This window comes from Ischnura elegans, chromosome 1 (assembly GCF_921293095.1).
Source record: "Ischnura elegans chromosome 1, ioIscEleg1.1, whole genome shotgun sequence".
In the NCBI taxonomy this organism is placed as follows: domain Eukaryota; kingdom Metazoa; phylum Arthropoda; class Insecta; order Odonata; family Coenagrionidae; genus Ischnura; species Ischnura elegans.
The window spans coordinates 53,073,186-53,100,054 of record NC_060246.1 but is presented as its reverse complement, the minus strand read 5'-3'; the positions used below and the strand labels follow the sequence as shown (position 1 = coordinate 53,100,054).

At 37.8% G+C, this 26,869-nt stretch overlaps 1 protein-coding gene across 2 annotated transcripts; it reads left to right on the top strand.

The window, feature by feature from the left end:
- Positions 1–453: 453 nt before the first annotated feature.
- Positions 454–23,015, top strand: LOC124160652 (gastrula zinc finger protein XlCGF8.2DB-like). Of its 2 annotated transcripts, XM_046536573.1 has the most exons (7): positions 10,280–10,576; positions 12,787–12,930; positions 13,012–13,182; positions 13,257–13,340; positions 15,840–16,007; positions 17,630–17,797; positions 20,519–23,015. In XM_046536573.1, the coding sequence occupies exons 1-7, from the start codon at positions 10,435–10,437 to the stop codon at positions 20,656–20,658; spliced, it is 1,017 nt and encodes a 338-aa protein (XP_046392529.1). In that variant the 5' UTR covers positions 10,280–10,434; the 3' UTR covers positions 20,659–23,015. The 2 variants fall into 2 exon arrangements, 1 of the variants encoding a protein (XP_046392529.1); XR_006865219.1 differs by lacking the exons at positions 10,280–10,576; positions 13,012–13,182; positions 13,257–13,340; ... (1 more) ...; positions 17,630–17,797; positions 20,519–23,015 and adding exons at positions 454–661; positions 938–1,093; positions 1,172–1,342; positions 1,437–1,517; positions 4,521–5,430 and having other exon boundaries at positions 12,787–12,865.
- The last annotated feature ends 3,854 nt before the right edge of the window (positions 23,016–26,869 follow it).

The following is a 26,869-nucleotide window of genomic DNA, read 5'->3' as shown; positions in this document are numbered from 1 at the left end:
GAGTAAAACCATCGGATACTTATACTTAAGCTAAACACCCCGCGATTTAAGAACTACTCACACGTGTCACGTGTTTTAAGGAAACGAAAAATAAGTCGTTTCCCTATTTTTGAAATATACTGGTTCCTTCGGAACGTCATCTCTTTAAAATATTCTTCACAAATAAAACATTTAGGAACACCAATTAACAACGTGATGACCGAGAAAATTAACTTTCGCGAATCTTACAGGCGAATGTCAACAAAGAGCCTTCAAAATAACGATGTTTACTAGTTTACTCTAATTTCGTCTCTACTTTGAAATTAACTTGGCGCTATTATACTCAACGATTGCCAACCATCCCCAACTATTTTCACGTTTTCAAGTTGCCTACATGTAACCGCATCGACTGCATCTAACGATAGATCGTATGTTTCGATTGATTGATTGATTTGTTCGCTATCGATTGATAATTCGATTCGTGCGGTACTTTAAAGCGGTGGAGGGGAGGGGTATGTTTAGGCTTCAGCGAATTTTTGTTTTGAATTCATGGACGTCTATTACCAATGTAGAGGTGGAATAAATCAAGCATCCAGTCATATTGTGCCGGATGCTTGCTCTAATCCAAAAAGTTACCAAGAGAATGAAGGTGGCTTTAAACAGTGCTACAATGAAAAAATAGGTAAAAATGTCAATCTATCCCTTCTTGTTCATGTTTTTAGAAACCGTATTTTATTGTGGAACTCACTGCTAAATGTTCCCCAGTGCATGTTGTCGTTCTTCACCCGCTTACCTTCGCTTACATCGAGAGTAATATTTTCACCCCTACTTATCTCCAATTGATTACAATTTGCATGCATATGCGCGAAAGACCGAATGCTAACGTTAAATTTTACATGTATCTTACTTAATTAGTCTATAATTGTTCCGTTTTGTGTGGGGAATAATTTATTTTCAGAAAATACTAATGCAGTGCCCAATGAGCTGCATGCAAGCCCCAATTCATCCGAGGTTTTAAATTCTGAATTACCGAAAACCACTGTGTTTTGCTTTGCGAAAAGAAGGTCCAAAAGGGAACCTATTGAGCTCAAGAGTCACATCCAAGTTATAGCAGGTATTTTCCCTTTGGTCTCAGAAAGTGATCTCTTAGAAATTTTATACTATATTTATTAATTTCTCTTATGTCTATCAGGAAACCCACCTATATACAAATGCGATATTTGCAAGAAGTCTTTTAAAACCAAAGCTCATGTGCACTACCATGATTTTTGCCTGGGAAAAGATCGTCCACTTCAGTGTGATGTTTGTGGTGCAGGGTTTATAACTAAGGCCCATCTTAAGTATCACCTTTCCACTCACACAGGTATGATGGTAGTTATAATTATAGATGGAAGTGTATTTTCATCATTTCATAATTTAGGATTTATGATTAATAGCATACCTTTATGTATTTCTAGGAGAATGTTCCTTTGTATGTAATGAATGTGGGGAGGCCTTCAACCACCGAGGGAAGTTACTGAAGCACATCTGCCATACAGGTCAGTTAATTGCTTCATTCCTCAAATCGTCAAGTTGAATCAAACGTCCAGAAATCATTCTTTTGGAACTACTCTATGGATTGCAGTTTATATCTTGTTCTTGTTTAAATAAATAAGTACTTACATTTCAATTACAAGTGCTGCATAGGGGAATATATAAGGAAAGGAAGATATTCCTATTGAAAATGAAAGGTTGCAAGTTCATATTTCAAGGTGAATTGGATGGATGACACAGATACTTTGTGGAGATCCATTATGAGATATGAAGTGAAACACTGCACTTCATATTTCAAAATGGGGCCCCCAAATGGTCACTACAGGATCATGAAGTTGAGCATTGTTGGGAATGGATTAAGGTTGGATGTGCTGCCATTCGTACTTAGAACCATGATGCTCTTGTCCTCTTTGGTAGGTAGATTAGGGTAGACCGGGGCAATAACGACACACTACTTTGCGCCCGTATTTAGAGGGCCAGGCGCTGCTTTTTAGTGTTGCTGCCTTGCAGGCGACACCGGAATTAGTGCTTGGTATGCTCCTGTCGTCTAAGCAAACAAGTTGTTTTATGGTGAAGCATAATTCATTTTCATAGTTTTTCATCTAAAAATTGACTCCCATACAAATCAATGTAGCACTTTAACAACACGTGTCATTATTATAGTTCTTACATTAATAGAAAGTACGTATTGTAACTAACGTTTTGGTATATCTCTTGTTAAACTTCAACGTTCAGAGTAGTCTGCAGGGTTCCGTAACCACCATATTGTTCTTTCGGGGTAATGCCGACATCCTATGAGGGGGAAATATCGACAGGGTGTCGGTATTTCCCCATTTATTCTCTAATTTTGCATGAGACTGTTAGGGCCTTATTGTTTATTTTAAATGACCTCCAGATGGCGAGACTGAGGAAACAGACCACGGAGAGGGGGAAATTGAATGAGGAGACCCTTAAAAAGGCGTTTGAGTTGGTTCAAAGTGGAAGATCTGCTAAAAGTGTGGCGGCTGAATTAGATATTCTCAGAATCACCCTTAATGACCGTCTGAAATACAACTCTACGGCCAAACCAGCCTTGGGAGAAAATCTTACTTCACACCCTTCCACGAAACCATATGATCTAATCATATTAAACAGTTATCAAACCAGTTCTATGGCATAACTTTGACTGATTTAAGGCGATTAGCGTATGATCTTCCTGAAAAGCTAAATGTTAAGTATAATTTCAATAGAGAGACCAAAATGGCTGGCGAGGACTGGGCTGGTGGGTTTTTAAGTTCTGGTGGTCGTTTTTAAAGATCAGGCAAGTATTTTATTATCATGAAATAAAAGAATCTATTGCTGAAATATCAAGCGAATTTTTTCCTTCTGAAAGAGTAGGTACTTCTCATCTTCCAGTATTCATTTGTTTATCCGTGCTCTTCAATATGCCTAATAATTACGTAAATAGCGTTTTCACAAATAAACAATCAATCTAATTATTTTCTTATTTTTTACCACTGTCGGGAATACCCCAAAGGCCTGTCGAAATTACCCCATAGTGACCGGGGAAATACCGACATCCGGTAACAGTCACAGAAAACACTTTCTTTACTTCATAAATGACATTAGTTTCTTAACATAACATATCATACGGATATAGAAAATTCGAACACTAAAAATGTCTTAAGGTGTTGGAATTGCCCCGGTCTACCCTATAACATAGAAGTTGGCGGATTGGAACAAGAAAAGTCGAAGCCCTAGCGGACACTGGCCAAGAGCCACCCTAACCTTTTAATCTTCCAATCAATCTTACTTCCTTGATTACCTTTAATCATATGCACCTACTTCTCTGTGACAACTGAAATGAAACCTGGACATGTACTAGATATCAAAAGAACTATTATTTCCCTGGTTTTGTGAATATACCATGATGTTTTTCTCTTAAAATTGTCTTTTAGTGTGAAATTTATTGCTTTTTTATGAGGTATGAGTCCTCTCTTGCTTGTCCCAGATTCATGGTTTTCGGTCCTCGTAGGCATTTTTGGGCTTGAAACAGGAGCTTTTCTATTGTTGTGAAGGTTTCAGCTCCTAGTTTTCCTGAATGCAAGCGTATAGCTTTTATGGATTTCAAAACCAATCCATTTCTTTCAAAAGGGATAAAAAACAAATTTTTCATGATTTAAAATTTCATTTGAATGATGTATGAATTTAATACATATGTGGCTTTTTTGTTTGAAATTTTCAATGTATAATTATAAGTTCATTATTAAAAAAGTTCAATTAAATACAAATTGTCTGTGGCCAATAGGGTTTGATTCCAAATTTTTGACCTTTATTTCATCTTGTTCCCCTTCATTTACTAAAGGTCTTGAGTTTTTCCTGCTATGAGGTTGTAATGAACCTTAAGGATGAGTGAAGATATGGACTTTTTGGGAACCTGAGGAAAAAATTCTCCCATCATTGGAATTCAGATGTTACTTTCTGATGCTGGTTGCTGGAGTGACGTAGGTGATGCAAAGTATTCCTCTATGCAGGATAGTGGCATTTAAGTAGGTAGTTAATAAAAGGATGAATGTGAGAGAAGAAAGCGGCCTACTATATATTCTATCACTTCTGTTACCATCCCATATTGATTAAAGCCAATGATATTGTTGTTCTATATGCAGTGGTACTGGTTATATTGTAATTAGCTATGTAGCAGCAACGTAGACTTTAATTTAATTGAAAATAACTTCTCACCCCTAAGAATTTTTATAGACTCTTATGAATAGAGAGCCAGCATGCCCCTCAAGTGAACCATTTTATTCAATTCCAGAAGGGAGAAAAAGGACTAACCAATCTTGATTGCTTAATGATTCAACAAATTTCTCTGAAATGTGTGGTGGATGAATCATCATTTATCTAGCTGATTGTTTTTCCTAAAGCTTTGATGAGTGTAATTTTATGTGTCAAATTATATTTTAGTGACTTATATATTGTAGACGTCATGAATTGGCATCAGAAATGTCATCAAATCATCTTCATTGTAGGAAGGAGGGATCAGGAACTTACCTCCTACCCTAATGTCCTATGGAGTGGTACAAGAATGTATGATCACCGGCACAACCCTTCAACTTCTGGGACACCCACTACCTCCATGTCAAGAGGTGCAGCTGTTGCACAAGAACTGGAGGCCAGGCTTCAAAGCCTCAATTCATATAGGGAAAATGAGGAGAAGATACAGAATCTTAAGCTGAAGACAGCTGAAGCAGAATTAGCCATTGTAGAACAGCAGAAGAGACATAATGAGGAGCTATTCATTCTCGAGAAGAATATTAAAGAGGAACTATTTGCCCTTGATAAAAAAATCAAGGAGCAGCAGCTTAGAAACCTTCAGGTTTAGTTACTCTTCTTGTATTTTTATTGAACATTTAATCTAACTTCTGTGTTTCATATTTTTTTAAGGAGAATTAGCTGACATTAGAAAACATTCATTCTCTTCAGCTTCTGTTTCCTGCAACCTCAACGTGACTTTTCAACTTTACATTGTGGGGTGGACCATCAAAGACTTATAGGTTTCTTTGACTTGACAGGATGTTTTCTTTGTTTTCTCCTGACTTACATTTATCTTTCTCATTTGTTTCATTTTTACAGAGATATATCACATTTGCATCCTGTATGAATCCATGCAAAGTAAGTAGAGCTTGCAAAGCCATCGGCAAAGAGTGCAATTTTTTCCAGTTTATATGTAAAATGTATGTAATTATGGATATTAGTTATCTCATTGATTGCAAGTTGATGTTAAATAAAAGTACAAAAACTAAACAAACTCTTTCCTTCAATTTGTCCTGTGAATTGGTCATTAACTTTGGTTTCAATCTTGTCTTGGTGGAAAGTGGTGGCACAGCAAGGGGAGTTTTGGGAGATAAAAACCCTCCAGATTTCAGAGAAATTTTTAAGGTTAATATATTTTACCTAATTGGATTTATATACTGATAGAATAGTGTAAGGATTCATAAAATACCCCTCAAAAGCCGTAAAACCTACCCTATACACCATTTATCTAAATAAAATTCTGGGGGAGAGACCCCGTCCCTCATGCTTACCCTGGTGGGTATTCTATAACTCCTACACCCCCCAGTATTAGTTGCACCTAAAGCCCCCTCTAGCTTTAAGATTTAGCTGCACCCCTGGTGGAAAGGCTCATGCATTGGTTATAACCCCTGGTGCTATAATAAGAGTAAATATGTAGTGAGAATTTTTTAAGACCATCCATGTCAGGTAGGCTGTTTAAGGTTGGGAGTATGATGGAAGGTAGCATTTAAAATTCTGGTAGTACATACATGGAAAATCGTACCAACTATTGATTTACCTAAAATAATGGCAGTACGAACTCTGTTTCTGAATCCAAGCAGAAGCAGTGCAGTCATAATCAAGCAGACTGCTGATGGAGGCATAGTAACCATGGGTGTACCCAGCAGGGAGGGGGCAACTGCCCCCCCTAGAATCAAAAATAAATTTAGTGCAAAACAAAAATTATGAACAAATTTTCCTTTTGAATAAAAATTATATTAATATAAGACTTGTAACTAAAATAAAAATCATTATTTTTTCAAGCAAATAATTATAAAAACTAATAAATTGCTGTAATAATTTCCTTAAAATTTTAGTTTCATCAACCTTATCTGTGCAAAACAAGTTGGACGACCACAGCTAGTTTTGCCCCCTCCCCCTCCTAGTTTTGATTCTGGGTACGCCCATAATAGTAACAGTGGTAGATGATCCAGAAGATCAGTACGAAAAAGGTGACCGTAAGCCATCTAGAAGCTTTCTCACCTCATCCACCATATCTAGCATATTGTCGTTCCTCTTTCTCTCTGTACCCCTCACCTTCTCCATGCTGTACACCCACATTTTAAACGCTTGTATTTGCTTCTCAACTTCCTTCCTTAATGTCCATGTTTCTTTACTGTAAAGCGCTGCGCTCTAGATTTGACTCTTCATAAGCACACAGTTTAAACTCTTACATAAAAGTCCTCTCATCAGCTCTTTCATGTTAAAATTAACTAACTCCTTACTGACTTTGTGGTATTCCATTGTAAGTTTTCTTAGATATTACACAATCATGTACTTATACCACTTCTTTTTTAAACAGCTCGACCCGGGTTTCATCATCATCATTGAATTATTATCATCTTCAGGCGCAAATTATGACCTTCATTTATCAGAGTACTGTCCTGGCTTTCAATAATTATTTAAAATTTCTTGCTGCTCTCTAGAGTCCAATTCACGGCGGTCATTGCATAATTTTAAAATATTTGTTTTAAAATCACTCCTATGGCAGTTGCATATTAAGTGTTTAGCAAAATTACTTTTTTCATCTTTGTTATTTTTGTAAGCACTTAAACATTATTTCTTCATGACTTCAAAGCTTCTTCCTGTCTGCCCCACGTAGACACCATTGCAATCGCTGTATTTCAATGAATACACTCCACATCTATCCAATTGGTCTATCTGATCCTTCCATTTAAAAATCAGTCTGCTCAGAGTGGCATAAGGTTTAAAAGCCATGCAGAATTTGTCCTTAGCTAAATGATGAGCCATTTTCATAGAAAGTGCACCAAAGTACGTCACTTTGCACCACTGCTTCTTTTTATCGTGGTTCGCCGAAAACATTTGGCCGATAGCCAAATGTCTTAGTAGTCTTCTCTGTTCTTTAAATATCAGTTTGTCTATTAAATTTTGGAAATAACCGTTGGCTGAAACAATTTGTTTAGGGGTGATGATTTCTTTCTTAAAGTCTTCTTTTGATAGTGGTATGCTTAACAGGCGATTAATCATGGAATGAAAAGCCATAAGTTTGTGTGAGTAATGGTGTCTTGAACTTGCTGGGATGACATGATCGGTATAACAGGGTTTCCGAAAAATAGAGAAAGAATACCTGTATTTATCGAGTTCGATTGTAAGATCCAGATAATTTAAGCAATGGCTGGAGTCTATTTCACAGGTAAATGAAATTGTAGGATAGATATCATCAAAAAACTCAAGAACATATCCAGTTGCTGATCAGTTCCATTCCATGGCTTAATCTCATTTATGATCTATTTATCTTATTCTTGTTACCTAGTTACCTGATGAATTTTAAAACGGACTCCATAATAGGGGAAAAAGATGGGTAAAGATATTCTTTCATGTTAATCAGCACCTCCATTGCCAATGCAATTTTCTTCGTAATATCCTTACGGCTGTACTCATTATCCTTCGGTGTGCTGCCCAATTAGCTTTACTGCTCCACCTGCCGGAGTTGTTGGGCACCTAATTTTATCTTGATCCTTATCTTCCTTGGTCACAGTACTTTACATAACCACATAACTTACGTCTTGGTCTTCATGTGATTAATCCTCAAGCCACATTCCTGGCTACGCTTGCCTAATGTATCCACAAAGGCCTAGTGCCCTCTTACTGACTGCCTAGTCAACGTCTGATCATCAGCAAACCTCGCTCATTTAAAAATCATTCCCACTTTAACTTCTGCTTCCAACCAGGGCCACCCAGATGGGACAGACTGCCCAGCCCCACAGAGTTAAAGGGGCTATTTCTCTTTGGGAGAGTGGGGCCTCACATCCAATCTCAACCTCGGGCCACAAGAAGTCTGTGGGCAGCCCTGCTTCCAACTCATCCTACATCCTCCCTTACTACCTCCTCTGCATGCATGCATGGAACAAATGGCAATAATGGAAAGCCTGGTCTCATACCTCAGCCAATGCTTGCTCTCGCAATTCTCCATCAGCTGCCCTCACTTGCACAGTACAGGCGATGAACAGATAGCTAATGAGTCTGCTATCTCTCCAATCTATGTCTATTCCCTTAAGAACGTCCGTTATCTTTACCCAGTTCACTCTATCGAATGATTTCAAGGCACAAGGCAGGCATTCGTGTGTTACTCAAACTTCCTTTTCACATATGTCTTCATTGCCTGTATTTCATTACGGGCTTTTCTACCTAATCCTTTTCCTTTCCTAATTTGAATCAAACTCATCCTTAGCCATATACTCATTTTCCTCACCTTTTGTCTGTTTATAATCTTCAATACCCCTTTTGCTGCATGTGTTAGGGTTAATAGTGCTAACGTCTTTTTATTTTAGATCTTTTTTCTTTTTATTTGGAAGAATTAGAACTGTCTTCAGGAAATCATCAGGCCAGCATCCTTCGTCATAGATTCTGTATACTTATTCATAAAACCTTCTCCAACCGCTCTTCTCTAACTTCCTTCAGATGCTCACTTTGGACATTGCCAATGTCCACCACTTCCCTAGCCTAAATATCACATAAGGATTTCTCAATTTCCATGTCTACGATCCTGTTCAAAATTATCCACCACCCTTAGACTTCCCTCTTTTATGTTCTCTTTGACCTTTCACTGCTGTCTGATAGATCCTCCACATACTCTGAACCTCGACTTGCTCCGTTTGCATTTTCCCATTATTAGCCATAATTTTTGACCTGGCTTTCACTATTTTTCTGACTGAGGGCTACTTAACTTTCTCTCAGTCTGAAAGCTTGCATCTCATTAATATTAGGACATGATCTGAATCCACATCTGCTGCTAGGAAGCTGCATGAGTTTCACCCTGACACTCTTAAAACTGCCTTACCATTTATAGTGCAATTGTATCTTCCCATATCTCCTTGACTCCACACGTACCTCTGCCCCTTATGATGATCATTGAACCATACATATATGAAGAATTAACTATTCCTCCAGCAAAATTCTTCTGCTTCCTCTTCCTGGTCATTTTACATTTCTATTCATAATTCCCCAAATTCATTTCCATCCTCTTACACATTCAAGTCAATGATCGCTACTGGATTTTGCCTGCATTCTCCAGCTCCTCACATATGAATTGTGCTTCACCTACTTTACCTGCCAAATATGTAATTGCTGAAAGCGTTAATCACCTGTTCACTACTGTGAATGGGCATAATGGTACTCTATGGTCAAGGATCTCATTCATACCTCATTAGAAAAAGTACTCTGCGAAAGTGTTTGATTTTCATTAATTTCTATCATACATTTTATCGTGAGAAATGTGATGAGTGCATCGTTTATCATAGGCAGTGATATTCCCTGGTTTACTCCCTCCAGATCAAGCCAGGCCTGTGCTGGGGCACTGGGATGTATCCTGGTGCACCCTCCTGTTCCGAAACTGACAAATTTTAGTCAGAATACCAACATGGAACAGTTAACTTAATTTCAATGATGCCGCATTTAACAGCATAATTAACACCGTCTTGAGTAAACAGTTTATTATGAATACCCCCACATCTCGTGGTAGTCCTCCCCCCATAGAGTTTATATTACTGTAGAGTATTTATGCCTCCCCCTATGCATAGTGCTGGCGCCCTGTGGCCATGGCCGTTCATCGCCCTAGGAAGGGGTCCAGCACGGGCCTGGTTCAAGCCTCGATTCTCCTCTGATTGAGAGTTTTTATAGTCTGTATCGCCCTGAACACGGTGCTGTATATGGCCCTGAATTCGAAAAGATATTTCTGATCGTACTTAAATGACGCGCTAATTTTATATTGCCACACGTGTAAGAATTATAATCAATTTCCAGTACAGCAGCTTCCATGGGCGAAAATACATATTTTTCTGGAGAAGATTTTTAATTAAATATATGATCATAGTGTAAGAATTTTTAGCCATTTATTTGTGGTATAAAAAATCCCACGAACCTTAAAAACTTTGGACTTGGTTGGCGAGATTTGTCCTTTTCGAAGTTGGTAGTTTGGTACGATTTGACATCATGCGATTATTTGCCATATCGCATGACTACATTCACTTCGGTCAATTGTTTGTTTTGACTCCAGTTTGTGCTTGGGGAATTTTTCCGTCTTTCACCCTCCAAGGAATCTGTAAAATGGACATTTTAAGTATTTAATCTGGTTGCAAAGGTTAAATTTCTATGGAAGTCTGTTGTCAGTGTAAAAGCGAGGCTAATGTAGCCTCCAGCCGTATTGTACAGGATGCCTGCGGTCATCGTAAATGCCGAAAGTGCTTGCTGCAGGAAGAAAACGGGTGTAAACAATGTGATGGAACTAAGAAAGGTGAAATGAGATGTCTATATTTTCATTTCCTTACTTGAAATCAACCTATAATAATTTAGAATGGTTATACTGAAGTTAGTTTTTACAATTGTATGTTGACTGCTTCTTTTACTGTCTTCGGGATTGTCAAGGATCAGTCCCGTTGTTCTCTGTCTCTTCTTCGCCGTGCGCTCGTTATGTTTCCTAAGATTCGCATTGCTTTTAGTGGCATAGAATACATTTGTAGACCGGCTAACCTTCTTTGGTGTTAGAAAATTTACTACAAGAATCTACTGCGGTCTAAGCCATGTCGCATATTATGGTATACAATCCTACTGAACTACAACTCTACTACCCTTATCCACTCTTTTGCAAATTTTCAGGAAGATACGATGAACCGTTTTTCATGGAATATATAACCTAATATGTTTCTACCTCTGTCTGGGGATTTCGGCCTTTTCTCCTGAAGCATGCCACATTTACAGGGTGGAATTCACATTTATTGAAATTGGTTAATAATTATTTTTTTCAGTTAATGTGAATTCATCGCCGTTCACGCGGTAGGATGTCACCTTTACTCAGTATAGAATTATGACATGAGCGCCAATTGGTGCTAATTGATGCAGACGAGAGGATTTACGATGGAATGCCAATGCAATTTCCTGAAGAGAAAGGAGTTTTAATCCACATTTACTAAATTGTTGTTTATGGTGTCAAAAACCGAGGAATACTTCAAATTTACTCGTTGGTTCTTCTATGATATTCCTTTTTGTGTTCGCTACCTCAAATGGGAGGCAGCATTGTCTTAACTTTTGCTGGCAGAGTAACAATAAAAACGAGATCCAACCCTAAATTTTTGCTAAAAATCCTCGAATGGTTGTCTCCTTCAGTTTTCTTCATTGTAACTTGTGTTTGATGTCCCATCTCATCCATAATGTGTTCATAAAATGCCTTGGAGGGTGCCATTACACAGCGGAAACGAGACTCCAGGGCGGGTTTTCGGGGATACACTTCTGGGCCAAGTTCTGAAACATTAGCTTATCACCTCTGCACCACAGACGTGGGAGGACAAGGTAGGAAAAAGGAGGGAGACGCCACCGCGATAGGAGCCCGAAGACGCCTCCTGGGAAGGGATAGGGAAGGAAGGGCGGGAAAGAGGATAACCCCCACTGCTATGGAAACGACAGGGGCCACTATCAGCGAAACCATGACTTGCTGTTTCTACAGTAAGGAAAGATTTCCTATGAGGAAGAAAAATCTATGATTTTCCGTAGATGGTGCCATTACACAGAGATCTTTTTTGAGATGTTGTGTACAGATGCGCCCACTGCTGGATTATGGATTAATCCCCAGAAGAAACACTCCCCTCCTTTTGCCATTACCACACAAGGAAAATTCCTCTGGACATTGTTGAGTCCGATAACACAAATAATTTTAAAAAGATGATTGTGCTCAATCAACTTGTGGAAAAACGTTAAATTTTGAAGCGGCAAAAAAATCCCCCCTCCCCTGATCCCGCTTACTTTCTTCTTCCCTATTCCCCACCACTAAAATATAATTTGTATGTAGCTATTTTTTGAGAGGAGGTAGTTAAAATTGCACTGTATTTTTGCTTTTAAGAAGTTTTATAAGTATCACTGCTTGAATATGTATAATTTGATAATTATTGTTAAATAATTCGAATATAAAAATTAAATAACTTTAAAAAAATTATATTTAAAATTTTCAAATTTTGCCGCCCCCGAAAGCTGCCGCCTAGGGCACGTGGACCACCTGCCCCGGCCTAGTTCCAGGCCTGCTCCCTGCCATTCTAGCATCTAATTTTTTCTCCTGATGTTAAGCATTGATTCATGCTGAAACAATTCTGAACACTTTCATATTGAATCTCATTTGGGTTTCATATTTGAAATACATATAAAGATGACAATTGCTTATCTAATTTTCCTCCTAAAAGACTGGTATTATATATGCCATTTCCTCTTAGCTTCAATTTTTGCCATTCAATTGGTATTGTCTACTTTGTCATGAGATTTCTATGTGTGCTTGTCCCTGATGCCTACTTCTCTTCCTGGCCTCTTCCCTCAGTAGGTTCCCTCCGTTCCCTTCCCTCAGGTCAATGGTTATTTGCCTTTTCATTTAGCTGTTACCATTCTCTGCAGGAAATCTTAAATAGACTTTTCCTCTGTCATGCATATATACAATTATCATTATTTGGAATTATTTTGTTTTAGATACAAAATTTGAATCCACCAATGAAGTAGAGGCTTCTGCCTCTGAGAAAAGGGATGTAGCTGAAACATCAGAAGTGAATGTTACGGAAAAAAAGTTGAAAAGGGAACCAATTGTTTTGAAGGATCACATAAAAGTTATTGCTGGTATTTTCTTAACATCTTATGATCTGGAATTAGTATTTGAGATGCAATGTTATTCTATGACTAATGTGAATATTCTTTCAGGAAATCCTCCAATTTATAAATGTGATATTTGTAAGAAATCTTTTAAAACAAAAGCCCATGTCCGTTACCATGATTTCTGCTCTGGAAAAGATCGCCCACTGCGATGTGATTTATGTGAATCAACCTTCATTTCAAAGAATCACCTTAATTATCATCTCAAGAAACACACAGGTTGGATGCAACCAATTTTAAATTTTGTGTTATTAATTTGAAGTCCAAGTAACAATTACTAATTTGAAATGCAGGCGAATGTCCTTTTGTATGCAGTGAATGTGGTAAAGGATTCAGCCAAAAAGGGAAGTTGACAAGACACATGATATGCCACTCAGGTGAGTTATATATATTAGTTGTACTAAGTTTTAACAATACATTATATATTTGCTAATACTTTTATGCACTCCAATTCCCTCACTTACTGAAATGGTTCAATCTTCTACCTGAATGGAAATATTACTGCGAATTTGAATATGATGGCAATGATAGCCTAGATATAATAATTTATAGATATTTTTATATGTTAAGTGGAAGAGTAATTATGTGACGATTTGGCATATCTGTATGGAGTATTTGCAAGGGTCAGAGTCTCATGGGCAGTGAGTGATGTATGAGTAAATCCTTCAATGAGTCAGTCCCGGTATACAACTTTTTTTGTTACATAATGTAAATAATATCAGCAATCGAAGTACCGTATAAGCTTGTGTAAGAGGCGCTAACGTGTAAGAGGCGCACCCCTATTTTGAGGATCGAAGCTATAAAGAAAAAAAATTTTGCGACATTTTTTTTATCCAATCGTGCGGTGTTGCAGACGTATGCCTGGAATTTCGACAGTTATCGAAATGTCCTCTTTCAGTACTATTTGAAAGAGGAAATTTTGATAACTGCGGCGGTAATAGCGGCATTAGAGGGAGTAGAAAGAGTTCCGATCCTCTCTTTGCATACGCCATCGCTCTACGTTTCTTGTCCTACTCACGAACAATTTTGTTTAAAAGCTCTCGCAGGAGTATTGCAATAGAATTGCAGCCGTGGAAAATTTTAAGGCAAAACACGACAGGCAAATGGCATGAGCTTTCCCAACAGATTGAACAACAATTGGGTCAATCTCAGCGCCCTAGGATAATAACCACGTCGTAGATTTAAGGCCCCTTGCACACGCACCGATGTTGGACGGCCGGTAAAATATCGGCCGTCCACATTCCAATAGTGAACAATGGGAGAGCATTGGAGCTTGCACACGTACCGACCACACGCCGGCACCGGCAAAATGCCGGTTAGCTACCGGCTATTGTCACTGTGGATCGCCGACGCCGGCTCAAAAACTTAGCAACGTATCGTTTGACCGGTAAAAATCCGGCGTGTGTGCAAGCATCGCTTCGCCGGTAAAATATCGGCCAATATTTTACCGGCCGTCCAAAATCGGTGTGTGTGCAAGGGGCCTAACGGAACTACACTCGGCTCTCCATCAGCTAATGCCTCTGCCGTTTTTTTCCTTTCCGAGACTCCACAGGAAAATATCAAGTTACAGGGGAACAATGGAAACGTGTTTCATCCCTACCCCATTCCACCAACTAACCTTTTTCGGTCTACCAGGTTCAATTCCCCGAGTTTCTGGAGGTCAAATGCTACGTAAGTCACCTTCTGAGCTCGAAGATATCTCGATATCTTTCAGCAATGGTTGACACGCACGAGGTTCTAAAAAGAATTAGACCTAACGCGACGTATATCTTACAGCATTTAAGTTTTTTGAGCTCCAATTGATTGACGCAAAGATTTATAGCTAAAATAAGGCTACTAATATTCAACATAGTCCAAACAGCACAATTTCGGAAGAAACAAGCGTAGCATAAGCGCATTCAAACAAGACGAGACGGACTGGAAACTCAGGCAACGCAAACTGCGTATATCACAGTGCTGTGCCTTCGCCCCTTCGCTTTAAAGGCAACGACGTCACATGCAAGATCAGACGTGTTCTTCCCTTGCTCCTTCGCTCGTAGCTTTAAATACGGAGGGGAGGGAGCCCTCTTCCCCTCGACCTCTCCTTCAGCGCTCTTCACTTATAAGGATTTCCGATTTCTTCTATCCACCATTAAGTCCAACAATGAGCACACTCGTTCGAATTTTTTCAACCGCAGGTTTTGATACCAATATTACTATATGCAGTATAAATGCCGCGGGATGCCCACTCGTGGCAATAAATTTAGCGCGCGCTCCGGAGCGAATCACCCTGCGCGATCTTTTCAATGTTCACCTCTGGGGTACCGACGTGACGGCGCGATGCTTGCAAGAAATTCAAACAGGAGCATTTTAAATATACGTCACTAAGGGAGAAACTCCCCTGCCTGTCGCTTGATTTTGACCCAGGGTTTCAGATGACTGACTCACGCTGAAAACCAAGGCCACTCAGTTCCCCTTGAACTTGCAACCGGTGAAGGGGAGGGGGGGAAGATAAGAAGTTTGTGTAAGAGGCGCACCCCCATTTTCGGCTGCAATATCTGGGAAAAAAGGTGCGCCTCTTACACGTGCTTATACGGTATGTAGCTCTTTTTCAAATTGACATTTAAAAAGTGAAAAAGCGTGCTCTGGCATAAAAGGCCCTGTTTCCATGGAATAAGATTAGGCTTTTAATTGACAGCAATTCACTGAAATATGCCAAGTTTGACTAACTTATTGATCACTAAAATTTTATGAATTTAGCTGTGATATAGGTTTAATAGGAGGTATGTACATCATAATTGTAACATATGTATTTTCAAAACGTTTTTACTTAGAATGCATTTTATTTCTCATTCCAACAACCTAATCTCTGACCAGTTGTATTTTATTATTTGCAGACAAGAAGCCATTCAAATGCCCAGAATGTAGTAAGCAGTTTGCTAGTCGGCAAGCCCTTGTCTCTCACTGCATCATTCACTCTGGTGAGCGTCCACATGTATGCTCACAATGTGGGCACAGCTTCTCTCAACTCACCAGTCTGAAGAAACATCTTAACACTCATTCCGGTAACCATTCATTTTACCCTACTTCATTTGACATTTTGAATTAAGTTCCCACTTTTGTGATATAAACATATCCATATTTCATGAAAAGGAGCATGCACTACACACTGTGGAACACATACATACTGTGAATTTGAAATAACAAACTACATAGATCCTTCAATGTCTATTTGGCTTGTCCATGGGGCTATTTTCCTTAGGTATTATTCATTTAAAAAAAAACTATGTGAAACTATCCTTGTTGGGTAATACATACAGCAGTACTGGCCAGCCAGATTTCAGTGTAATTAATTTTATTCATTTATTAAATTTACAATAATTTAAAATAATTTAATTCAATTCATTAAAAAAAAAACTATGTGAAACTATCCTTGTTGGGTAATACATACAGCAGTACTGGCCAGCCAGATTTCAGTGTAATTAATTTTAGTATCATATCTTACACGAGGGCAGTTTTTTTAAACTGCCAATTGTACAGCATAAATACTAAGCTATTGTCAAGTGGGTAGTGTGTGCAGTGGTCAACTACATATCCTTAGTACCACCGACTTCAATCTCTTCCAGTTTTTGTTTCTTGATTTTAATGTTAGGTTGTTAATTTTTCTCCTTGAATATGATGTCATTTCTTTTATTTCATGAATGGCTTTCTTAATGTAAATGTTGAACATTACGGGTGTCAAAGCCCAGCCTTTACTCATTCCTTTCCTGAATCTTGATTCTTCACTGCTGGGTACTAATTTCATCACTGCTTCTTGGTTTTTGTATTTGCTGTGGATAATTCACCCGTCAATATAAAGAAATCCAATTTCTTTCAAGATTCTAAGCATTCAAACTCCTTCTTTAAGCCTGTAAACTCTATGAATGTGGGCTTTTTCTATTCCATTATCTTCTCTTTGAGCAGCCTATGGGCTAATATTGCTTCTCGTGTGCCTTTGCTTTTTCTGTCTGAGTCTGAATTGGTCCTTATCCAAATACTCTTCTGCTGCAACATGTATTATTAAGGGATTTTCATATTTGGTTGTTGATTTATGTAATTGTTAGATTTTGTGGTGGATATAAAATTTCAAGTTGATAGGAAAATGTTCAAGACACTTTGGTCTATGAAGTTATACCACAGCTTTGGATCAGTAATGAACTAGAAAAATATTGTGTAATATTTAAAAAATTCTTATGAAATGAAAAATATTCAATGAATGATCTGATAATTGGTGCTGACTGTATATGTATCTTAAAAAATAATTATTATTTTCCAATTGATGGCACTGCTTACTTGATGTACAAGAAGAAAGGGTGCTTTAAGTCTTTGTCTTCCCTTCATAGTTCTGTTCATGATTCAATACTAAGACTATAGGTATGCATGAAGTGTTTTAAAGTCTACGGACCAAAAGGTAGTTGCAGTTATCTGGGTTACTATGCTGTAAAATGAAAAGTTGTCTTCACCAATGAATTAGGTCATCTTGATGTGACACATGGTGTCAAAGCTATGGTTGTTGTGATTAAATTTGTGTAGAAAGATCCATGTACTTCTTATTACCTATAATTTCTCTGTAATATTTTCAAGTGAATCCATGTTTACTATTGGGCTATCATCTCTTAATAAAATTTAGTATTTTATTTTAATGCAGGTGTTCGTGCATTTACTTGTGAAAACTGTGGCAAAAAATTTTCATCTAAATGGTCACTTGACAATCATAAGCTCATTCATTCAAGAATCAGGCCACATAGCTGTCCCACCTGCAAACGTGCTTTTAGTAATTTAAAAGATATGAAGAGGCATTGCCATGTACATTCTGGTGAGTTTAGCCATTTTAATACGTAGTTAGTTACATATATTTTTCCAACTTGTGAAACTTCAAGATGTTGACTGGCTTCTCTTTAAGTGTGTGATAGGGCATGTAGGAAAGGTTAAGAAGATGTTTATGTATTATTTATTTGTTTCTGAGTTAGTGTGGAGTGCATCCAATGAAGTTATAATGCCAGGGTGAAGTTTTTGAATTGGTCTCAATTGACAGTGCAATGCAATAGAATTATTGTGAGAAAAATTCATTTGAAAGATGAACTGATACCAGGATGTAATACTTTTCTCTTCTGATGCTTAATGTGCAATCTCTAATATTTATCAATTAAATATTTTTATTTACTTACACGTAACAGCACAGCACATTTGCAGTGGAGGCATGTTTGAAAAATGATAATTTTTTGTGATAAAGGACTTAGAACTGTATTGTTTTTATGTTTGTTATTCCAGGCTTTCATGTACATGGCAACATTCTGATGAATTGTGTAGTTACAGAGAATAGTGACTATGTCATTTAGGGATAATAACATTATCACAAGTGAATGGCCCCTATTGGAAAAAAATCTGCCGATCCAATTGAAAATTTCAATTAAATTCAATCGAATATACAAGTATTCAGATGAATATACAAATATACAATTGAATGTACCAATATTCAATTTGAATTTACTCATATTCAATTGGAAATATGAATATTCAATTAAATATTAGTAAATTCAATGGAATTCGAAGAAAAGATTCAATTGAATTATCAAATATTCAATTGATTTCCTAAATACAGTAAAACCTCTTTACATCATAGTTGAGGGGACCAAAATTTGGGCAATTTGATGTATGGAGGTTCACTATATAGAGGTTTCATTGATATGCACCATTTTTTCATATCCTTCGGAAATGAAATCACTATTGTGGCGTTACGTCGTTAATCTTGGACCACTAGTCACGTAATCCCACACGAACCAAAAAGCACTTAATAGAACATGAAAGAACTCACTTTTAAGAGGAAAAACAACCAGAAACTGCAAAAGTGGAGAAATAGTGGAGAATTGTCACCATTGTCCAGCACTCGGAGATACCGACGAGAGGACAGGAAATCGAACCACGCTCTGCTACCAAATATGTGGCATTACGTCGTTAATCTTGGAGATTGTTCATGTAAGCCCAGACATAGGGAAACTCCAATCGTCGGTCACAAGCTGGTTCAGGGAAAGACTCCACAAACAAGAAACCAGCACACAAGAAAAAAATTGTTAAAAATATTTACGAGTTGTTTTCAATCAATATCTATTTGAAGTAGAGGTATTCAAAATCAGAATTATTACAGAAAACAACGATGATAACTAATGATCCCATTGGAAACATTACCAAACTAAATACCAGCAGTATAATTTTTCTAAAATCACCTATGTCAGTCAAGCCATCTGTCCACCACCGGCGCCCGAGCAAAAGAGAGCTTGGGTATTCCACGACGAGGAAGTGTGGAGGGGAGGAATTTTTCCAAGGATTGGAGGGGTAGAAAAGGCGATGTTCAATCAGCTGCTATGCCCCAAAAATCGCCCCTGTTGACTCTCAGCTCCTCCAAGCATCATCCCGGGGTAGGAACGAACAGCGTGCAGGGCCGGAATTTTCCCTTTCAAACTTCTGGGTTGGAGACATCAGTCGAATCAGAGGGAAATTCATTGGAAAACATGGAGGGGAGAGACATAGTGGGGTGAGGTGTTGGAGGGAGAGAGAGTTGTGATAGGACTATATAGGACTTCTCACTCCAAACTGCATGCTAGGGCATCAGCACCCATTTCCCCTTGATTGCCAAGGAGTAGGTATTCCTCCGCAGTAGTCCTATATAAGTCTTGCTCTGCAGGTATGGCTGGGTTCAGGGCTGGGTTTTGGGTTTCCAGATGCAGGTGAGGCAGGGATGCAGGGATACAAGAGTCTCCGAGCCTTTTAGTTGAAGAGCGCGAAAATCCTTTGTGCGAAAAACCTTAGCGCGAAAAGTCCTTAGCGGGAGAAGTTCTGCGGATAAGTTCGGAGGAATTCGGAGGAATTTCTGGGGGGGGGGGCAGAAATTTTGGGGGGGGGAAACTAAGAAATGCCGCACTATGATGTATAGAGGTTCACTATGTAGAGGTTTCATTGATATGCACCATTTTTTCATATCCTTCGGAAATGAAATCACTACTTTTAATACAGTGCAGTAATGGTCATTTAAACCATTATATTTATGTGTTTAAACAATCATGCATGCATTAGTGAACATATATTTATTATCAAATTCACAATTATTTATGGCATGGTTGAACTTTCAAATATGTAATTTAGTTGTGTATGTATTTATTTTTTGTTTGGAATGTTATTCAAAATGGGGAGGAGAAAATAGCCTAAATGATCCACAAGCTGATGATTGAAAGCCAGATAATGGAGAAGTGAATGTGGACATGATCTGAATTGCCATAAAAATTCTTATTACTTCTTGATTAAACTTGATGTATGATGAAATATGTTCCAAATCTGTTTTTAATTGCATGATGGAAACTGGAGTCACAAAAATTAATTTTTGATGAATTTCCACTGCTTTGGTTTGAAATGGTTTGAGTTCTATCAGTCATTTATTTAATCATATGTTAAAATTCTGAGTAATTCACCTAAGTGTTTTTCAATTTTCACTTTTTTGTACTCTTGTATGCCATATGTAATGGATAATGGTTTGTTTTTTCAGACGATAGACCATTCACATGTTCCCATTGCAACACAAAATTCCGAAGGAAAGACAACTTTGATAGGCATCTTAAAAATACACATCCTGAAACATATGGAGAAGCAGAGGTGAATCATGGTGATCCAACTAATGCTACATAGCTCTTATTGCTTATGCTGGCATTGGGTAGAGCTGATTTGGTTTTTCCGTCACAGAAGAACAAATATCTATGGCTGAAGGATGGAATGGGAAATGATGGCCATCCAAGCATTAAACTCAGGCATGCTATTTTCCTTCGATACTCAGCTTAGCAAGTGATTTGCTTCTCTCTTTTTGGATCTGAGTTCCAACCTCTGGCTTATTGTGGATATGTGATATATTCCTAGCCTGCGGCATGAACTGTGATGAAATTCAAATTATCATGAGTGAAACTTTCCCTGTACTGGACTAAAGACCTTTGGCTATCTGTGTCACTGCAAGACCCTGATAAAAATCAGTTTATTTCAAGAGGTTTTTGGGAATTTAACCAGAGATCGTAGTGATTTTGTGAGGCTCAGTGATTAAAAAATTTGATATACAAGAGGTTTATCTAGAGGCTTCTAATAAACTTGATACGTTAACGTTTTCTGCTTTGTCATTTCATATGGTATTAGTAAGGATTTGTTAATGCTATGAGAGATTAAAAACAGGTTTTGTATAGGTTTTTCATAAGTTTTCAATGTAAGCATTGCAATGTTGTGCAAAACCTTTATAATCACTTTCACCAACTTTTCAAGAGGATGTTTATGAAAACTAGCAATCGATGAAGTCATTACAAAATTAGCATTGCCCTTTCCGTAGCTTTTTTTAGAAGTGAAATATTACTTTGTGTGTTTTGTGTATTACAAGTTATTATTTACATTTTATTACAACATTTTTGTTCTGGGTGGGAATGTATGTATGAATTAGAAATTTTGAGGCTACAAAATTGATAAAAGTGTTATTTGATAAAAATGTCTTTTTTCAACCTGTGTCGGAACTGTGTTCCGGATCATTCTGGCACCATGACACCACTGCTTGCAATCCTCTTGAAAACCTAACCAAAGTCTGTTATTGGCTTATGATTTTCATCAGGGGAACCATCATTCTATTGAGGCCAATCGATTCAAATGGTATTTTTAATACCTCTACAGTATCTGTAGTTAGCAATAGCAATTTTAAATTTTTTGGGTAAATATTTTTTACATTATTGAAAGGTTTAAATTTTGAACTGTATTATTTATTTTATTTGATGAACCTTTACAGTTTTCCATTGAAATTAAAGCGTTGGCACGGTCAATGTGGTGCATATATTTTGAAATTGTCAAAGGTAGGAGTCCAACTTTGTTTTTTGAGAAGATTGGACAGGGAAAGAGACTAGCATTCTGCTGGTGGGTCCTATTCTCTGTTCATTTTATCTTTGCGAGTCAGCTGGTGTGGCTAAAGCAAGTGGGGGTGAGGGGAGGGAAATTATCTTAACACGTGACTTTCCCTTGGCCAATCAGCAAAGAGCAGACGTGGCCTCAGTCAGTCGCTCTCTGACCTCCGTCGAGTTAACATCGTTAATCTGCTCATAAAGCAGTGTTGCCAAACCTCACACATTCTCCTTGTATGTCTTCAAGTATGCCTTTCACTGACAGTGCCTCATTCAGCCTGGTAGCTGACAATGTCATGGGCTTCTGTGAAAGGATTATCCTCAATACCTTACAAATGAGTAGGTTTATTGTTTTGTTGCGGGGGAAAAAATACCGGTGACCATCCATTACTCTCACTTTTTCAGTGACAAAGTAGGGTAGCTAAGTACATTTGGCAATGTTAAGTTTGCTCCTTCTCTCTTTCTCTCTCGTTACTACCCCTACCCCATTAGGGAAGCCTTCCGAGAGTGTGTGGGTTCCCATGAAAGCTCACTCGCAAACACAAAGTGAATAGATTATAAAATGGCTAAAGAGCATACCTGCACGGTTCGTCGGAACCAGAGTGTGTATTTTCCTTTGGCAGGGAGTGTATTTTCCTCTGTAATGCTGTGGTAGCAAATGGTAATTCTTTAAGAGTCGTTCACACTTAGATTTTGAAAATGAGGAGGAAATAATTATTTGTCATGGCCTTTCAATTTCAAGTTGAATAATTTTTTCTCCATAATTTTTTTGCTGTTTGTGTACTTATGAGTGACTCATTGAAGCTTCACCTCTGCCTGACTTTCTGTTTGCTGTGAAATCAATAATGTTCTCTCTTATTGGAAGGATTGCCTTTAAAATTGAGTGGTGATATTGATGAGTATATAACTTGGAAGAAGAATTTGGCATAATGAATATATGATTAAAGTGAAAATAAAATGGAGTCATAGAATAAAAAAATGTTTCATCATTGTGGTCTTGTTTTTACCACCTTTACGAATGGGTGGATCTTGTTTTGATCCACTTTTAGCTTCATTTCTTTTACTGAATTTTTACATGTGAATAAACTAATTATTTCACACTTGTGATCTATGATGTATGCTGTATCATGGCATTGTTATTCATTGATTTCTGCTCAAATAAGTGACTACATGAATTTGTAGTATGATTGTGATTGTCTACATTATAGAGTCTTCTGATAAAGTCAATGACTCAACTAATCAATAATGGAGTCAAATATGCTAAAAAGTGGCATTATTTTTTATTTACTGTCCATGCTGAGTGTAATTCATTACTACTTATTAAAGGACATATAGATTTTAAAGTTAAAGTCAATTGATTGATATTCATACGTGCATTTGAGATAATATCAAGTTTATTTGGCTGAAGTAGATTTTTCTTATAATCCTACTAAAATCCTACATAGTCTTTTATGATGTCAAACCAGTGGTAATTACAGTTGAGGACCTCAAATCTGGAATCCAGAAACCAGGAAAACCGAAATCCGGAACGTTGGAAAATTCCTCTGTGTAGTGTTTCGACTTAACACCTCGTGGCACCACTCTCCGAGCCTTGTTCTGGGATGAGTAGGAAGTTATCACACGCTATGAACCTACGTTTACAATCTAGGCAGGGACACGTAGGGATCTCAAATATCGAGCACAGGAGCCTGAACGCATTTATAAATTAATTAATTTACGAAATATAGAATCATTTGCTTATATTTACTGTCCGACTAAGGAAGGTATTGATAGATATTGCAATGTCTGCTAGCGAATGCTATCAACGAAAGCTATTAAGCATGATGAAAAATGTGTATTTATTGCTCATTCTCATCCAGTATTTAGCACGTATAATTATGCTGCAGAAGCTGGTCGTGATTTGATGACTTAATCGGCAAGTTTTTGTCAATGTAGTGCACTTGAATCCATGTAAGGCAACGAATGTTCTTCAAGGGGTTGTTCGACAGACCATCCACACATTCACATGTAGCTAGACATCTGGTCCTTTTACACATCTGAGAGGATTGAGACTGTATATTTGCTATCCATCAGCTGCATACTTTAGTTGCGCGGTGTACAGTGAATATTTCACAATTTATGACTGACGTACGGCAGCATCCACATGTCTAATGACAAGATGAGCTTTACTATGCCAATCAATGGTTGATTGGGGATTGCTAATTGTTGAATGATGCATGTTTGGTGCTGGCTTGCGAGTTTTGGTTTATTCAAGCATCAGCAGCATTGTCTTGCATGACAACTGTACATTCTGACATCAATCACTGAATGAATACAGAAGTAAAAAGAATGCTGAGTCTGCGTGCTCACGGTTTACTTTGCTACATAAGCATCTATGTAGATGTGTCATGAGTGACCGCATGCACACCCTTCGATATGGAAAAATACAAATGATGAGGTATATGCTAATTTAAAATCCCTATCATGTGTAATTTCTAAGTTATTGTTTTATTGTATTAAAATTCTCAAAAGAAGTGTACCACTTTTCCATGTGCCGAAAACCGGAAATCCAGAAATCCAAAAACCCTTTGGTCCCAAGCTTTCTGGATTTGAGGTATTTTATGATTACTTCTTTTGATAAATTTAATCCTGGTGTAACTACTATAAGGCGCGAGCAGTACCCTAGACTTAAGTCCTCATTGTTAATAGGGATGATATTTCTAAGCTCACATTACATTTTTTTTTGCATATGTAAAGGGATTTAGCCGAGCACCAGTTATGCGACATCAGTTACACATTGCTGTTTGAGGCACAGAAAACTAGGAGATGGAATGATTTTGTAAGTATCATTGGCATAAAGTATGAGATTAACTCCAATTGTCTAAGGAATTTGGTCAGGTAAGTCATTTATTTCTTGCGGCTGAGCTTAAAGCCACCAGGTTGTGGGTGGTGCGTAAACATCCAGGAATAGATGATAGCTGTGATGTAAGTGCTCATCGAATAAGCAGTCGTGGACAAAAAGTGATGGAATTCTGCGGTGGTATGGGTCTATCCCTGGGTAAGATAGGCCATCTCAATGATACTTTAAGCCCGCGAAGAAGCCGTGACTTGGAGATGGGAGGACAATCATACCTCCCATCACCTGGGGAAGAGGGCAGCAGCTCTTCTTCATATCAGTTAGAAGAAACCAACTGTCAAAGTGTTTGTCGACTTGGAGTAGGCCTTCGATGATGAGTTATTCAATGCTTGGAATTCTGGAAGAAATTAGAGTGCTCTGCAATGATGGTATAATTGTGCACAGATTATATAAAAAACAAGTTGCTGTGATGATATGTGGACCCAACTTTGCGTAATCAAGAATGGGAATAGATGTGAGGTAAGGGTATGCACCTTCCCCCGTAATTTTAAATGTTTTAATGGAGAAAGCGGTCAATGAAATCAAAGGCTTTGGATATATCTACGGAGAAAGAATCACTACGCTGCAAATTGCTGATGACATAGCAGTCATAGCTTTAGACAGAATGATTTGAAGAAGATGTTGACAAGTATGGAGAGGACAATGGACACATCAGCTGAGAATCAACAAAAAGAATACCAAGTTCCTAGTATGCAGCAGAAGAGAGGTGGCAAGGATAAACATTAAACTAGGAAAACAAAAGCTGGAAGAGGTGAAAGAGTGTTGTTGCCTAGGTTGCCGAATAACCAACGATGGACGAAGCAAGAAAGAAATAGTCTCTAGAATAGTTGAGGCAAAGAGAGCTCTTTACAAAAAGAAGATTCTTCTTACAGCTGAGAGTACAGGCTTAGAAGTAAGGAATAAATTCATCAGATGCTACTAATGGAGTACTATGGGAGGGAGGCGTGGACATTGACGGTAGCAGAGAAGTCAAGAGTGGAAGCATTTGAAATTTGGTGCTACTGAAGAATGATAAAGAAAAAATTTGACCAAGTAAGTATGTAATGAGAAAGTTATAAGAAGAGTTGGAGAAAAGAGAAATCTTCTAAAAACTTGAGGGAGGAAATTGGACATTTTAGTCAGCCACATTATGAGGCATAATGGCGTCATGTCAGCAATAGTAGAAGGACATGTGAAAGGGAAGAAAGGTAAGGGACGCACCTGAATGAGTTACATAAGACAGGTTATAAAAGATGTAAAAGAGAAGAAATACATCTCTATGAAAAGGCTAGCGGAGAGGAGAGTGAAATCGAGAGCTGCATCAAACCAATCTTAGGATTATTGATGATTTAGGAAGGATTTATTAATAGTAAATGGAAGAGAAGAGGTCCCTGGACAGAGGCTTAAGGAACACCGTGAAGAACTAACTTTGATGAGATATATTTGAGTCCATGCTTATCGATGGCTACCTTCAGAATTCTGTTACTCAGATTGGATTCATTAGAATGGAACTCCACAAAAGATAGAGCTTAACTTTTCCAGAAGGCTGTTGTGATGAATAGCTAATTAACTTTTTTGTGGAAAAAATTTGTCACTATGTATTGCACAATATGTTTTGCATGCTGCCTATATTACCGTGTGTGGGGTAGAGGGGAGGGATTTCTATTTACTTTGAAATGCACTCTCAATTATTATATCTGGTTGAATAACTCTTCTGAGGTTATTTTATGGCAGGATGGTGAAGGGTGATGAAATTCAAAAACAAAGTGACTCTGATGATCATTCTTTGATCACCCTCTCTTTTATTGTTAAATGAAATTCGTTCACTTGAAATTACTTACAAACTCCATAGCACCTCATTCCCTTGACATTTTTTGGGAAATTTTTTTTAGAATCTGAATTTTTTAATGAAAAAAAGCACAACTCCTACACTTACTCTGCAGACTTCTATAATTCTTCTCTCTCTTCTAATTTGATGACCTCCTTGTTGAGCTTTTATGCCACAAGATCACTCATTTCCTTTAGTTTTCAAAGAAAGGCCTACCTACTGGGCCCATACCATGGCCTATGTTCTGGAGAGAAATCATTTCTCCGGATATTTTAT

What these genes read in the sequence shown, in the direction of transcription:
- LOC124160652 (XM_046536573.1), top strand. Translation starts at nt 10,435, where the DNA reads ATGGAAGTCTGTTGTCAGTGTAAAAGCGAGGCTAATGTAGCCTCCAGC. An exon ending in ATGTGATGGAACTAAGAAAG is followed by an intron (nt 10,577 to 12,786) that starts GTGAAATGAGAT and finishes ATTTTGTTTTAG; the next exon opens with ATACAAAATTTGAATCCACC. An exon ending in ACATCTTAACACTCATTCCG is followed by an intron (nt 16,008 to 17,629) that starts GTAACCATTCAT and finishes ATTTTAATGCAG; the next exon opens with GTGTTCGTGCATTTACTTGT.